General features: G+C 48.3%; 1 protein-coding gene across 4 annotated transcripts in view; it reads right to left on the bottom strand.

The window, feature by feature from the left end:
• Positions 1-1,685: 1,685 nt before the first annotated feature.
• MAFK (MAF bZIP transcription factor K) overlaps positions 1,686-15,366 on the bottom strand; it is a 25,284-nt gene continuing 11,603 nt past the window's right edge. For all 4 annotated transcript variants that reach the window (XM_077316882.1, XM_077316883.1, XM_077316884.1 and 1 more), the window contains 2 exons: positions 12,459-12,532; positions 1,686-8,742 (listed from right to left, as the gene is read on the bottom strand). In XM_077316882.1, the coding sequence (XP_077172997.1) occupies positions 8,308-8,742; positions 12,459-12,532 (509 nt within the window). In that variant the 3' untranslated portion in view covers positions 1,686-8,307. The remainder of the gene's footprint in view (positions 8,743-12,458; positions 12,533-15,366) is intronic.

The following is a 15,366-nucleotide window of genomic DNA, read 5'->3' as shown; positions in this document are numbered from 1 at the left end:
TATTCTTGCTACACACCATGCAACCCTCTGGTCTTTTAGGAGGGGTGGGTAGGTCGACAAGACCATATGTGGACGTATCACTCGATAAATGTTTAACAAATTTAAAAAATAAATTAAAAACTAATTGACTCCCACCCATTCAGGAATCTCTAACAGGGCCATAAAAAAAACCCTGGCTGAGAAACCATGCTCTTAGATCAGGGGTAGTCAAACTGCGGCTCTCCAGATGTCCATGGACTACAATTCCCAGGAGCCCCCTGCCAGCATTTGCTGGCAGGGGGCTCCTGGGAATTGTAGTCCATTGACATCTGGAGGGCCACAGTTTGACTACCCCTGCTCTAGATGCTTAGAAATGTCCCGGGGTAAAACAATGGTGTTATTTCCACATACTGTGCAAACCTCTGGTCTCTTCCCCCATTGGGAGCTTGGTAAGACCTTTTCCCCAGTTCCCTGGGAGAATGGCGGGCTTGTGTTTGTAAATACACCGCTAGCAAACACGGGGCAGTGAGCTCATCTGCTCAAAGTGGTTTCCCCTCCCCCTTTACGTGTCGAGGCACCGGGAGTCCTTCCAGAAATGGTAGGCAGCAGCGAGATTAAATAACTTGCAGCTGGACTGTACCACATTAGAGGGCAGGCAGGACTCCTACCAAAAATGCCCGGCATGTGTGACCCAGCCAAAGAAAAGGTCAACTCATTTTCTAGAGGGACGGATTAAAAACAAAATGGATGGAGATCCAGGAGGATGAGTTCTCTCCTTCAAATGGGAACTACCTAGTCTGGGATTGCCAACCTCGGCGTGAACGAGGTTGGAAATGGGTTGGAAGAGGATGGAACTCAACAATGGCTTTTGCTCCTCCCCCGAGATTTTAGGGTCCCGATCAGCAATTGGGGGCACTTAAGAACAAACTATTGTCCCCCTTCCACTCCTCAACGTAGATTGTGACACGTCCTATACAATGATGGCTGCCTTTCAAATAGCCTAGCAAGCTATTTCAGAGACCACTAGCACAAGAGTATGGTGAAGACGAGATCATCAGTCCTTTGGTGCACCTCTGCCTTGATTATTCTATCCATCATGAATGGCTCTATCAGCTTAGCGTCTGTTTTAAAATTCATTTTCTTGGGAATATAGGGCAAGGGTCCCCAACCTTTTAAACCCTGTGGGCACCTTTGGAATGCATTATTATAATAATAATGATATTTAGATTTATTTCTCACCACTCTTGGTGAAGCCAGCTCATGGTGGGTTACATATTATAATAAATATATAAGAGTAAAAACCCAGCAGCACAAACATATATCTGATCCGGGGTGGTGGCTGCAGCCACGAAAAGACTGCAGCGGGAGACAAGGCCCAGCACAAAATGGCTGCCACCGGAGGTGGGGCCAACCACACTCACAGGAAGTCCAAATGCAGGAAAGGGAAATTTTAAAAAATGCACAGGGAAAGAAGAGCAGAGAAAGAGAGAGAGAGAGAATAATAAGGTGGTGATGGCAGATGCCGTTGAAGCTGTGTTATTTTCACCTGCGCAGCCATTCAGGTTGCTAGTGGCCAATCAAAAGCTTTGTGGGGAAAGAGCTCTGCCCATGTCCCTCCACTTGCTGACCCCTCTGGTTAGGGTCCCACCTCTACCCACCCACACCCAGCATCGCCTCGACACAACATTCACGGACCAGGGCGAATCTGAAACCAGAAAATGCTTTATTGGAAAGGTACAAAATAAGAAGTAATCGCAGCATTACCATTTACAGCAATAAATTAACATTGTGGTTCTTGTCCAAAGAGCAAAGGTCGGTGGGACACACGCACGCACACGCGCACCAAGTGTATACGCCTTACAAAAACAGGCACCCCACGTTACTGGCTAGACCAATAATTTATTTCATCATTTAAAAAAAAGCAGCACGAAATAAATATTACAATGAAATTAATCTGAGGAAACCACAGGAGACAGAATGAATAGGCGATTAAAAAAAATAAAAAACGCCATACGACAGGTTTGCATCAGTGGTTCGGTTCGGAGGGAGGAAATGCCACCAAATTTGCCATCGGAAGGAAACGCATTCCATCAAGAATGGATGTTGAGGGGGGGGGGGTTGCAGAAAGGAGAAAGAAATCCACATCATCAACATGACTTTTTAGTTTATTTAAAATAAAGAGAGGAAAAGTTAAAAGTGCAATAGAAATGAGCAAGGATCCAGTAGCAGTTTAGAGACTAAGGAAATTTGAGAAAATTCTTCAGGAGCAGCGATTCCCAAAGATTAATCTCCTGCCACAAATTTTGTTGAGTCTTTATGGTTACCAGATTCCCACTATTTTCTGCTGCTAAAGACCGACTAACATGGCCACCCATCCTAAAAGCGTAAGTCATTCGATAGGAGGAAAATGCACGTTTGCCTTTTTAACCTACCAGGTGCCTAAATTCCCTTTGTCTTTTCCTAGTCCCACCACAGTGACCTTTGTGGCTACTTGTTTTCCAGTGTCATTTCACCTCTTTCTCGCACACATGGACTCCTCTTTCATTGCATGCCTAAATGTGCAAAACACACAAGCCCAACAAAACCCAAGAGTTGTATCAAGCATTGTGGGTTGAGATTGTATGGTTTCTGGGTAAGTCAAGCATTTTCTTCGACAATGTTCCTCCTTGTTAAAGAGCTAGGTTCCCATCCAATAGAACCTTAAGAGATCAAGAAGATTTTCGGGGTATGAATTTTCGAGAGCCAAAGTTCCCTTGGTCAGGTACCAAGGGAAGCTTATATCCCAGAATTCTTCTGCGTCTTTTAAGGTGCTATGGGATTTCAATCTATCTTTTCTCCTGACTACTCACGCAGCTATCCCCTGGAACTATCGTTCTTGTAAAACAAAAACTCTCCAGGATTTACTAAAACAGACAACGGAGAAGAATGAAGTGCAGCCCTCTGGCTTATGAACAATGCAACAATCTGAAAGTGGTAGAGGCCCCAAATCTACTATCTGAGTAATGAATTTCTTCTTAAGCTTGTCGGCTGAGGGGCTGCACAGACCGGGGAGGTCTAACTACCTGTCAGCGTCCTGGACATGATCCATGGGGACTTTTCCCAGTCAAATGCGGTGGGCCTGCTGTGTTCAAACACGTGGAGGCCAAAGGTGTGAATTCTAGGAAGTGAAAAAGGAAACTGTTCTTGGAATCCCAGAAAGCTCAGTGTAAGGCCTGATGCTCCAACGTGGGCCTTTCTGAGACCACTACTGAAAATCCTTTTACAAGGAAGAACTAGAGCTGCTCTGTGCCTTGGAAACAAACAAACAAATCCCAAGCCGAAAGCGAAAGTGGAGAAACGAAGCCAAGAAAACAGCAGAATTAAGATGACAAGCCCAACGCAAGAAGTGGCGTTTTGGAAGCCGGTTAAGTTTGCTGATGCAATCCACCTTGGAGCGCTGATTAAGTTTCAGCTGCCCATTTGAGCTGTGTTTTAACTGCCTGAGCACACGTTCCCCTCCGAAACTCTTAAAGTACGGGCACAGTTTTGATGGCCTACCTGGGGCAGTGCGTCACGTGAGAACTTTTGCCTAAAGTGGGAAGCATCCCTAAAGGAATGGGTCCAACTGCACAGATAGACCTTAAAGATGAGAAGTCTTCCTGAGAAACCTACATCGTTCTGTGACTTGGAATGCAACCTGGTTTTTAGAAGACTTCCTTCTTCACGTGGGAGTTGGACAAGGTTTGCCGGGCCCTTGGGAGGAGATGCTTAAGCTGGACGGCATGACATGGTAGCAATGAGGGAGGAAAAATAAAATAGCGTTCAGACTCCCTCCTCCAACCGCTCACGTGACATCCTGACCCCATAAACTATTCTCCCCTCCCCGCCTGACCAAAGCATATACGATTTCGATTAATAAGAAAACTTATTATCAAACTTAAAAGGAATCTTTCACACACACAAAAATCTGTATGATAAAATGTATATAATTATGTATTAATTATATATATATTATATATATTATATATTCATTTATTTATGTGTCTCTCATCGTTTTTATGTGGTCCTTAAACTGATATCCAATATGGATTACCTACCACGGTTATGGTATTGACTGTTTTTTTTTTTTCATTTTAATTTTTGCTCTTGCACCGTAATGAACTGGGAAGGTACAGATTCAATGTTTCTTTTTTTACGGGTCACCCCATGGAAGCTGCCCATGATAGACTTCCTTGTCTACAAAGAATTTCCCCCTAGCTCAGTCAAGCTGCAGGGTGTCCCAATCTTAAGCATTCCAAAAACTGCAGTTTTCTTAGGAGGTACGCCTGTGAACATTCAAGCAAATGTGAGCCACGGATACTGAGAGAAAGGCAGCCACGGAGAAGAAAGTGCAAAGAAAAGCCCGGGGCTGTGGCAATGGTGTCGACTTTGGATGACTAGGCCCGGAGCTCTCCTAGGGGAGAGCTTCCGGCAACTGACCGAGTTCGCAACGACTACTGAGCAATCGCTCGGCTACAAGAAGGGTAAAATGCTATGAAAATGCACATGAGGATTTCAGTGGGATCATTTTGTCGACCAAGAGCCTCCTAACTTAAAAAAAAGAAATCAAGATAGGATGGGGCGATGCTGCAGGCCCCGTTCCCCATCCCGTTTGGACGCAAAGGAAACCCAGTGAAATGTTGAAATGACGAAAGCAGAGTGCACGGCAATGGAACGCCAGCATTGAAAATGGGGCGTCAACTGGAAAGAGGGTACGGATTCCAGGCAATGGAGACCAGAGGGGAAGGTAGGTAAAGCAGCTCAATTTGGAATCCCACTTCCCCTCTGCGCATAGCAGCTTTCACCCTGCAGCCAGAAGTGTACATCTACTCCAGCCTTTCTTTACCTCTGTGATAAAACCATGGTTAACTCCATCCTCTCTCGTGTTCACAACTGCAGCTATGAGATAGCTAGGGTTGCCAGATTCCCTAGTCTGGGTGGGGGCCAACCAGTTTTAGGTTGCACCTCCCCCCCCAACCACTCACAGTCCCTTCCGAACCTGGAGGAACGTCCCAAATTAACATGAAGTGCCAATGTCACCTAGAAGGGACATTGGCATGTCAGGAGTGGGACAATCTGGTTTTGGTGCAAAACTCTATGGTTAGAGGCTAATTTTAACATAGAGGGTTTGCCCAGAGCCAGAGCATCACCCTCCCAATGTCTCTAATGTGCTAACATCACTTCCAGGCGACCACAAGACATTGCATTAATTGGAAATGCTCCTCCACCTTCCCTCCCAGAATGCGCACCCACACCCCCTTCCAGCAGCTAGGAAGGATTTGGCAACCCTAGAGAGAGCCCTGGAGTGAGGTGTGGTTTCACGTTCAAGAGCAGAGCCGTCACTGGGCGGGGGGAAGCAAATGGAAACATTCAAGCGTCCCCAGGGCTATATCTGTCTGTCTTTCAAAGTTCCCAACAGTGCAAAGAATCCAATTCCCTTCCTCCTCTCCCCTAAAGAAAATCGCAGAGAATTGGAATAATTCACAATACATTAAAGGTGAAATAGTAGTAGCACACACACATATAGATGCATCAACAATATCTTTTTTTCTTCCTCAACATTTGCTGAGGGAGTCGAAAATGGAACACGGAGGGGGGGGGAAATGCAAGAAACCAACTTGCCTGCTAGAGCGTCACGCAAAGGCTGGAGAGAAAAATGAGGTAATCCTAAAATGCCACACGCGTCTGGCATGCTCTTGTCTCACCTGGATGACTGGCGGGGTAGTTTTCCTTCTCTCAGGTATGCCATAAACTCTAGCTGTTAACTCTAGCTGGGAAATAATCCATGATCCAACGTGGACAATGGTTTGCCAACAGTTACCCCACAACCGGATTGCAGGTAATTGTCTTTCTATGATAGCTTGGGGGTACATGTACTCATGGCCGTGAAGTAACTCTGAGACTCTCTCTCTCTCTCTCTCTCTCTCTCTCTCTCTCACACACACACACACACACACACACACAACATTTGCCCGTGTTATCTCATCTCTGTTATACTAACTCCGATATAGCAGGACTTGGCTTCCACTTATCCCCCCCCCCCCCAGTAATAATTGAACAATGGAGCGTCAAACAGAATTTTGGACAATGTGTACATCTCCTGACTGACTTCCTTAGCAGCATGTAACCCAAGCGGGTAGAGGGGAGGGGGAAGAAGACCTCTGGACGGTTCCTTTTATACGTGGCAGTTACCTGGGGATGCGTACAGGGCTGTAGACTGTCACTATGCAGCTATCGATAGCGGCCTCTTCTGTTTGAGTCCAAGACTCAAGTTTGCATTACACACAGATAAGGGCTGGGTAGCTTGTAAAACAAGAGTATGAACAGAGGCAAAAATACAAGGCGCCCACTTCTTATGGGGCTGTGCTCCACATGCTGCAGATGAGGAATCCAATGTCTCAACGCTCCCACGCATTAAAAAAAGAATCCCAAATTACCTCCCTTCACCCAAGCCGCAGGCCGTGGAAAAGTTCCAGGGTATCCTTTCCTCCCAACACGCTATGCATGCATGTCCACTTTATGTGGGCAAAGCGTTCAATCCCATCTCCCGCTTCCATTCTGAAGCAAAATCATGACGGGGACAACCGTGTGGGGAACCCTCTCATCTGTTTTAGGGCTCATCAAATCAGGGGTCCTCAGGGAGAATCCCTCAGGATTTGAAAAGACCCCAAAAGCGACAACTGATTTGTCTTGCAGTTGGGTTTCATCTTAACACACGCCCCCCGCTGGCCATCTCGCTTACTACATTGCCACCCTTCTCTCGACGCGAACATTCATCCACAAACTAACGTCAGCCCTCGGCTGCCTCTCTCCTTTCTATGAAGTGCCCCAACCCCAGCGTTCTCTGCATCAATCCGCAGACAACACAATCTTAAGCAAAGTTACGCTCCTCTTAGGCAACTGAAAAACAAGGGCATAGAAAAGCGTAACTGCATAGGATTACGGTGTTAACAACTTGATTCAGGCCAGGCTGACTCAAAACGCAGCCATTTCCCAACCATTCCTCTGCCACCGGGAGAATGTCTCCTGTTATTCCTGCCTCTTTCCCAGACCTCTCGCACTTGGACTCTGCGACTGTTTGAGAAATGTGGCTCGGACAATGGCCTGCATGTTCTTGAGATGTTTTTATAGGCCTTGAGTTTTTAAGAGGGAACCTTCTGTTTTGCTTGATCTCTGCTACTCTGAGGTCAATTGGCTGGAGACAGTTGCTTTCTGTTTCTACCGCTTTTCTCCATGCATCGTCCCATGCAGTTAAAGAGCACAGTAAGATGATTTTGCAAAGTCCTAACAATGCATCAGATGCACCATCCGTACGACTTCCCAGCTTCCTTCGCGTCTACACTTTTTGAAGCCCTTAATGCGCGCTGTACCCAAACCCATTCTCCTCCTACGCTGATTCCCACTTAACGGATCCCCCTTTCTTGAGTTTTGACCTCAGCTCAATCCAACCACCTTTGCCCTGCATCCTACTCTTCTCGGGAGCGTCTTGTTTCCTCTTCCTCTTTTCTGCAGCACTGTGGAGATCATTTTATTTTAAAACCTGCTCTTAGGAGGAGCAGACATTATTTGGAAGCAGTTAAGACTACATAAAAGACACCACTTCACAGGCACGTCAAAGGGAAAGCAGCAGACGGCGGGCTCCACTCGAGAGACCCTCCAATTGCGGCTAGACCGCACAAGAAAACACAACAGCACTTGGGAACCAGCACAGACGTGAACCTGGGAAGGGTCTCCGTCACTTGACAGACAAAGCCAGGCCTATCCTACAATACTCGGATGAACTCTGCAGCGCAAGCTGCTCGAGAGCTGAGCACCGTCTCCCCGGAGATGGAGATAAAGGGGACTGCGATGGGACGAACTGGCTGTTATGTCTTCCCAAGGGAGGCAGATGCCATTTGTGTTCATTTACTTTGTCTGCTGTGTCTGCTGGGGCATTCATTTCTCGGTGGGTTAGTTTCATTCAACAGTGCTCTAGAGGACGTTCCGGTGTCGTCTCCCAGTAGGGGATCCACCCAGGGACCTGTTTGAGAAATGATCCACCCAGGGACCAGAAGGAATGGCATGGAAGAGTTGAGCTAGGCCTCCCGACAGCAATGAACTGGGAATTCTGATCCTGGTCACCAAGCGTTCACCAAATTTTACATCCGCAGGACAGCAGCCGGTTCGTTTTCCTCTTCCAGATACCCCGCATGTGGTTTTGGAACAGTTTGATTCCAGGACGCTGATCGTCAGAGAGTAGGCTCTTCAGTGGAGGACAGCATCCCAAGCTCCCAATTCCCCAAAAGATGGCCCAATCACTCATGCCGGACACTAGGACGCTGCCGAAAATGGCACTGAACTGGACGAGATTTCTGCCGATTTCACAATAGTGATGACGCTCGTGGTGGCGACTTTGTTCGAGGTGATGGGGCCCCGTGCGACCGTGCGGGCAAAGGTCTGCAGTGCCTCGTACTTCGAGCGGAGGGCGTCCAGCTCGACCTTCATGCTGCTGTTCTCCCGCGCTAGCTTCTCCACCTCCTGCTGCAGCTCGACCCGCTGCCTCTCCAGCTCTTCCTTCTGGGTCACCCGCTTGATTCGGCAGCTGGCGGCGTAGCCCCGGTTCTTGAGCGTGCGCCGGCGCTGCTTCAGGCGGATCACCTCCTCTTTCGTGAGGCCCCTCAGGTGCTGGTTCAGCTCCCGCACTGACATCGACACGAGTTCATCGTCACTCAGCACTGGGGCGTTCTCTCCCGACTCCTCCTTAACCTGCAGATATCAACAGCACCGAGACAAGAATGTAAGAAGAGGCCTAATTGATCAGATCAACAGTCCACCTAGTCCAGCATCCTGTCTCACACAGTGGCCCACCAGCTCCTCTGACTGGCCAACAGCAGGGCATAGAGGCCGAGGCCTTCCTCTGAGGTTGCCTCTCTTAGCACTAGGATTCAGAGGATTAGTGCCTCTGAATGTGGAGGTTTGTTTCAGTCACCACGGCTAGCAGCCATTGATAGACTTATCCCCAATGAATCTGGCAAGTCCCCTTTGAATGCTGCTTATTCCTGTGGCCATCACTACTCTATCTAGCCCTCTGGCAGCGACGTCCACATTTTAGCCACTTGCTGTGCAAAGATCATCAGAGGAGCCCTGCTGGATCAGACCTGTGGTCCATCTAGTCCTGCATCCTGTTGCTCATAGTAGCCAACCAGTTCCTCTGGAGAGCCAACAGCAGGGCTCAGAAGCCAAGACCTCCTCTTGAGGCTGCCTTCTGGCACTGGGAATCAGAGCTTGACTGTCTCTGAATGTGGAGGTTCCCTTCAACTGCAATGGGTAGTAGCCACTGATCAACCTGTCCTTCATGAATCAGTCCCTTTCACAGCCGTCTATGCCTACCTCCTCTGGCAGAGAATTCCCCATGTTTAATCACTTGTGACTTTTTTCCCCCTAGTCCACCAGTCAGTTCCAGGAGATCCTTTTTCTATGGCCGAGTAAGGTTTATCAACTCCTCTGCAACACTCAGATGGACGCAATCACCACTAGGGTTTGAATAATGCTTTAACAGTGTCCAAGGTTGTTCTTTATTTCAGATACCCTTACAACAACTGTGCAATACAGGGCCACAGTATAATCCCCATGGTGCAGAACAGGGTTCCCCAGCTCTTTTGGAGCCCGTGGGCACCTTTGGAACTCTGCCATGGGGTGGCGGTAGTAACTATAAAACGGCTGCCATGGAAGGCAGAGCCCCCCCCCCGCCCCCCCCCCACAGAATACGAGGAGTGAGGCTGCGCATTATTCTGATATTAACTTCAGCATTTTAGGCAGAAGCTCTGTTCAACAGGAGGTCTTATTAAATTAACGTATCATTGGTGACCCCTGGTGGAGAGGGAAGGATGCCTGGTACAAGACCACTCCTGAGAGGATCTTTAAGTAGCAGAAGTGTTTTGTGTAGTAAGGACACTCGTGAAGGAGATCGTTGCAACTATTTCAACACACATTTTCAGAGCCCTGCAGAAGTTTTGAAATGCAAGGGTTTGCTGATGGTCAGAAACCGAGAGAGTAATTCCTTCCTTCCTTCCTTCCTTCCTTCCTTCCTTCCTTCCTTCCTTCCTTCCTTCCTTCCTTCCTTCCTTCCTTCCTTCCTTCCTTCCTTCCTTCCTTTTTGTTTTCCTTCCTTCCTTTCTTCCTTCCGTCTTAGTCTTCCTTCGTTCCTTCCATCTGTCTTTGTTTTCCTTCCTTCCTTCCATCTGTCTTAGCCTTCCTTCCTTCCTTCCTTCCGTCCGTCTTAGTCTTCCTTCCTTCCTTCGTTCCTTCCTTCCATCTGTCTTTGTTTTCCTTCCTTCCTTCCTTCCTTCCGTCCGTCTTTGCTTTCCTTCCTTCCTTCCATCCATCTGTCTTAGTCTTCCTTCCTTGCTTCCTTCCTTGCTTCCTTCCTTGCTTCCTTCCTTCCTTCCTTTTTGTTTTCCTTCCTTCCTTCCTTCCTTCCTTCCTTCCTTCCTTCCATCTGTCTTAGTCTTCCTTCGTTCCTTCCATTTGTCTTTGTTTTACTTCCTTCCTTCCTTCTGTCTTAGCCTGCCTGCCTTCCTTCCTTCCTTCCTTCCTTCCTTCCTTCCTTCCTTCCTTCCTTCCTTCCTTCCTTCCGTCTTAGTCTTCCTTCCTTCCTTAGTTCCTTCCTTCCATCTGTCTTTGTTTTCCTTCCTTCCTTCCTTCCTTCCTTCCTTCCTTCCTTCCTTCCTTCCTTCCTTCCGTCTTAGTCTTCCTTCCTTCCTTCCTTCCTTCCTTCCTTCCATCTGTCTTTGTTTTCCTTCCTTCCTTCCTTCCTTCCGTCTTAGTCTTCCTTCCTTCCTTCCTTCCATCTGTCTTTGTTTTCCTTCCTTCTTTCCTTCCATCTGTCTTTGTTTTCCTTCCTTCCTTCCTTCCTTCCTTCTATCTGTCTTTGTTATCCTTCCTTCCTTCCTTCCTTCCTTCCTTCCTTCCTTCCTTCCTTCCTTCCTTCCTTCCTTCCTTCCTTCCTTCCTTCCGTCTTTGCTTTCCTTCCTTCCTTCCCTCTGTCTTAGTCTTCCTTCCTTGCTTCCTTCCATCTTTGTTTTCCTTCCTTCCTTTCTTCCTTCCTTCCATCTGTCTTAATCTTCCTTCCTTCCTTCCTCCTTCCTTCTGTGTTTGTTTTCCTTCCTTCCTTCCTTCCTTCCTTCCTTCCTTCCTTCCTTCCTTCCTTCCTTCCTTCCTTCCTTCCTTCCTTCCTTCCTTCCTTCCTTCCTTCCTTCCTTCCTTCCGTCTTTGTTATCCTTCCTTCCTTTCTTCCTTCTTCCTTCCATCTGTCTTAGCCTGCCTTCCTTTCTTCCTTCTTCCTTCCATCTGTCTTAGCCTGCCTTCCTTCCTTCCTTCCTTCCTTCCTTCCTTCCTTCCTCTAAAAGTTTTCTGCATTTAGCTTCCCAAACCTAGGCATAAAAAGGGAAGCTCATGGAACTATGCAAAGAAATCCATGGCTGCATCTGGTCATCAGGAAATCTGCCACAGGACCCGAAGTTTAGAATCTTCTTACTCAGTGTTGGGCCCTTCAGTCCATCCAGCCGGGACCAAATACAGCAATTCCGGTTGACTGAGAAGTGTTTGCCCCCCATGAGACCCCAAGTCCTCTCGGGGGATTCAATAAGGGCCCTGTGCATTCAGAGATGCAGTCCTCCCCTACAACTAGACGCAATTTCCTGTTTCCATGAATAAAACTTCAGCTGAGCTCCAAACCGAGACACTGAACCTTGTTCAAATTAAGTTAGAAAGAGTCATCTTAAAAAAATAAAATAATGCCCAGTTGTTTTCTTGAAACAGCGAATAGCTATATAGCTTCAGGGAAGCCAGATGAGATAATTTGGTGGTGGGCTGTGGAACAGCTTCCAAAGGACGTGACAAAGGCCCTGACCCCATGTTAGTTTTGTCACGAGTGAAGGTGGACTTCCTTCCCCCCAAATTCCTTTTTTTGTTCTTATGTGAAATTTTTCTGTGTTTAATTTATGTAAGCTACGTTGAGTCCTGTTGATCGGGACAGATATGGGATATAGAGACAGACACAAAGAAAAGAACATATGCAGATTCAAATGGGGCCAAAATGATTTTCTGTATATATGAGCTTTTGAGAGTCCAACAACAATAACCTTATATAGCCCGCCCTTCCTGGTTGGCTCAGGGCTAACCTTGGACATTTCCTTAAGCAAATAAATAAACCTTCACAAGAGGCAGAGGGAAGGGTAATTTAGAAGACTCATCAGTACAAAAGTCACTGAAGGCAGAAGCCCCTCCTACTTTATTAAGCCCATGTTTATCCAAGTCAGCTCAGCTAAACTCTTCCGCAGGGCAGCCTCCTTGGTTCAGTCTGCGGCGTCTGATTCTCTGAGGAGCACTGCCTCTGGGGGTGCAGGTGATGTTTCGCTGTCCTGGCCTGCTCTCTGCAAATCGGCCCGGCCTTCAGTCGGGCCGAGCTCTTCCCCCCTTACCTTTAATGCTTTGTTCGCTTTGGGATTAGCCGTCATAACCTGGGCGCAGTCTCCTGGACAGAAGTGCTCAGAAACTGGAAGGGGAGAGAAAGGAAAAGGGGGGCGTGTGAAAACAACCCACAGGTTTGGAAGCCAAATGCCACCCCAAACACACACACACACACGACAATATGGACCTAAGACGTTCCAAGTCAAGTATTTTCCTCTTTCATGCACAGTCCTTAGGTAGATGTCCCTGTTTCCTTTTCCCTGTTTTGTGTTCGCATGCCTTGATTCCGTGTTTCTCAACCTTTTCCAAGAGGGACCTGCCTCTAAATTGATCGCACCTCTTCAGTACCCACTTGAAAAGTGTCTCCACATATCAAGCGCACACCATGTTAACACTGAACATTACCTGTTTAGGATTTCTCAATGGACAGCACTACTAAGTAACAGGGGGTAATATCCCGTAGTGTGCTGCAAGTCCTGAAGAGGCAAACCCAAATTTCCCCTCAGGCCTCTGCCCGGCCCTGCCCCTCCTGTCCTTGTTCACCCTGTTTCTGCTCTCGCCTTTCCTGTCCTCATGACCCACCTGCAAGAGAAGCACGACGCACTTTTGAAGACTGTCTCACCGTTTAACAACCATCGCCTTAACGGACGAGTTCTTAAACCAGCAGAATTTTCACTCTACCCTTTCAAACACAAGCCAGTCTCCTGGACCCATTCAAATGGATTTGGTGGAGCATTACATGTTCGAGTGAGAAAAAGGACGAGATTTTGTTGAGAGAGAACATAAGAGCAGCCATGTTGGATCATGCCAATGACCCAGCCAGCACTCTGCATTATACTGTGGCTTAGAGCTTCTTGTGGCGCAGAGTGGTAAGCAGCAGAAATGCTGTCTGCCCATGAGGCTGGGAGTTTGATCCCAGCAGCCGGCTCAAGGTGGACTCAGCCTTCCATCCTTCCGAGGTGGGTAAAATGAGGACTCAGCTTGCTGGGGGGTAAACGGTAATGACTGGGGAAGGCACTGGCAAACCACCCCGCATTGAGTCTGCCATGAAAACGCTGGAGAGCATCACCCCAAGGGTCAGACATGACCTGGTGCTTGCACAGGGGATACCTTTACCTTTTTGAAACCCAATGGGGTTTCTGTGTGAATCAGAAAGCCAGGCACAGCAACAGAAGGGTGGGATGCAAAGGGAACAAATAGGAGATCCTTTGGCAGAGGTATGGAAATGCAACTTGACTTATAGAGCTACAGCCCAAGCAAGGAATCAAAGCGACAAGAAGCACATCCAGGGAAGGCACCCAGCTTGGTGTGCTGGCTAAGAGCGGCAGCCTCTAATCTGGAGAACTGGGCTTGATTCCCCACTCCTCCTCCACATGCAGCCAAGTCGGGTGCCCTGGGGCCAGTCACAGTTCTCTCAGGGTTCCCTCAGCCTCACCTCCCTCTCCAGGTGTCTGTGGTGGGGAACGGAAGGGAAGGCGATTGTAAGCTGCTTTGAGATTCCTTCGGGTAGCAAAAAAAAAAAAACAGTTTAAAGATTTCTGACTTGGGCGGGCAGGCTCTGTCCCCCACCATTAATGACCCACACAACCAGCATAGTGTGGGGAGCCCAGGAATACACAAAGAGACCTGTCCAAGCAGTTCTAAAACAGGATACGGTGCGGGAGGTCCCTGGGAAGCTTTCTGGATGAATCCACAGGTGTCTCTTCATCCTGAAAAGTTGCCAAGCTATAAGATGCCTGGAATTGAGATCATGCTGACAGCTCCAGGAGAACGCCAAGAAGGACTGGCAGCAAGCCGTGGCAGAGCATCTGCCTGGCAGGCAGAAGGTCCCAGGTTTTGATCTCTGGCACCTCCAGTTAAGAATGTGGGGATACATGATCTGGGAGACCCTCTGCCCAAGAACCCTGGAGAGCTGCTGCCGGTCGGAGTAGACAAGACTGACCTTGACGGACCGAGGGTTTGACTCAGTAGGCAGCAGCGTTGCTTGTTTTTGTGAATGGTACAGCACAAGACTTTTCCATGCTTTAAGGCCTTTTCTGGGCCCGGCTTTGGTCAGCTTTGTTTAGGTAGAGATGCTGAGGTTATGCCCGTTTTTTCCCTCCTCAATTCTGATAACATGCAATGCAGAGGCCTCTTCCCCCAAAGCCCAAAACACAGAGGACAAGCGAAGACAATGCGTTTGGCCGGCCCAGAAAGGAATTCCAGGCTCCATTGGGGCTCCCAGAAAAAGCACGCCAAGGAAGGGAATCGTGTCCCACAACACCCAGCAGGAGAAACAAGCCAGAACGCACGAGAGCGCACCACCAGTAAGAAACTGGGGAGAAGACAGGGAGGTAAGGACACCCAGCGGTCAGCATCCAGATGCAGGTTTTCTATTTGGGGAGACCCTTCCCCATCTCCCTCACTATGTCCTCCCCAAATCAGACAGGCACACTGGACTAGGATCATGGGTTTGAGTCCCCACTCGGCCGTGGAAGCCCCCTTGGGTGACCTTGGCCGGGTCATGGAAGCCCCCTGGGTGACCTTGGCTGGGTCCCTCTTTCTCGGCTCAAGCCCACCCCACAGGGCTGCCGGCGGCAAGGGGTAAAATGGAGAAAGGGGAGTGTGAAGTTGTAAGCTGCTTTGAGTTTCCCCCAGCGGGGAAAGGCAAGCAGGGTATAAATAAGTCAGCAGAGAGAGAGTTAAATAAGATGGCAAGCATCAGAAAGACCCAGGCCGCAACAATGTATTTTGTTAGTGTGTTTCTTCCTTGGCCTTAAAAACTTCTTGATGGTTTCTCCCCCCCCCCTTTCAGTCTCGTCTGTCAGCCTTGCTGGGCTCTGTTTGTCCCAAAGGTTCGATTAAAACAGAAACCCAGAGAAACCCTGGCCGTCCTTGCCCTGTCTATATCCCAAGTTAACAGCTGCTTGTTTGGTTAGA

Source organism: Paroedura picta, chromosome 17, assembly GCF_049243985.1.
Source record: "Paroedura picta isolate Pp20150507F chromosome 17, Ppicta_v3.0, whole genome shotgun sequence".
Lineage (NCBI taxonomy): Eukaryota > Metazoa > Chordata > Lepidosauria > Squamata > Gekkonidae > Paroedura > Paroedura picta.
Note: the sequence above shows the minus strand (reverse complement) of the source record. Positions and strands in the feature narration are given on the sequence as shown.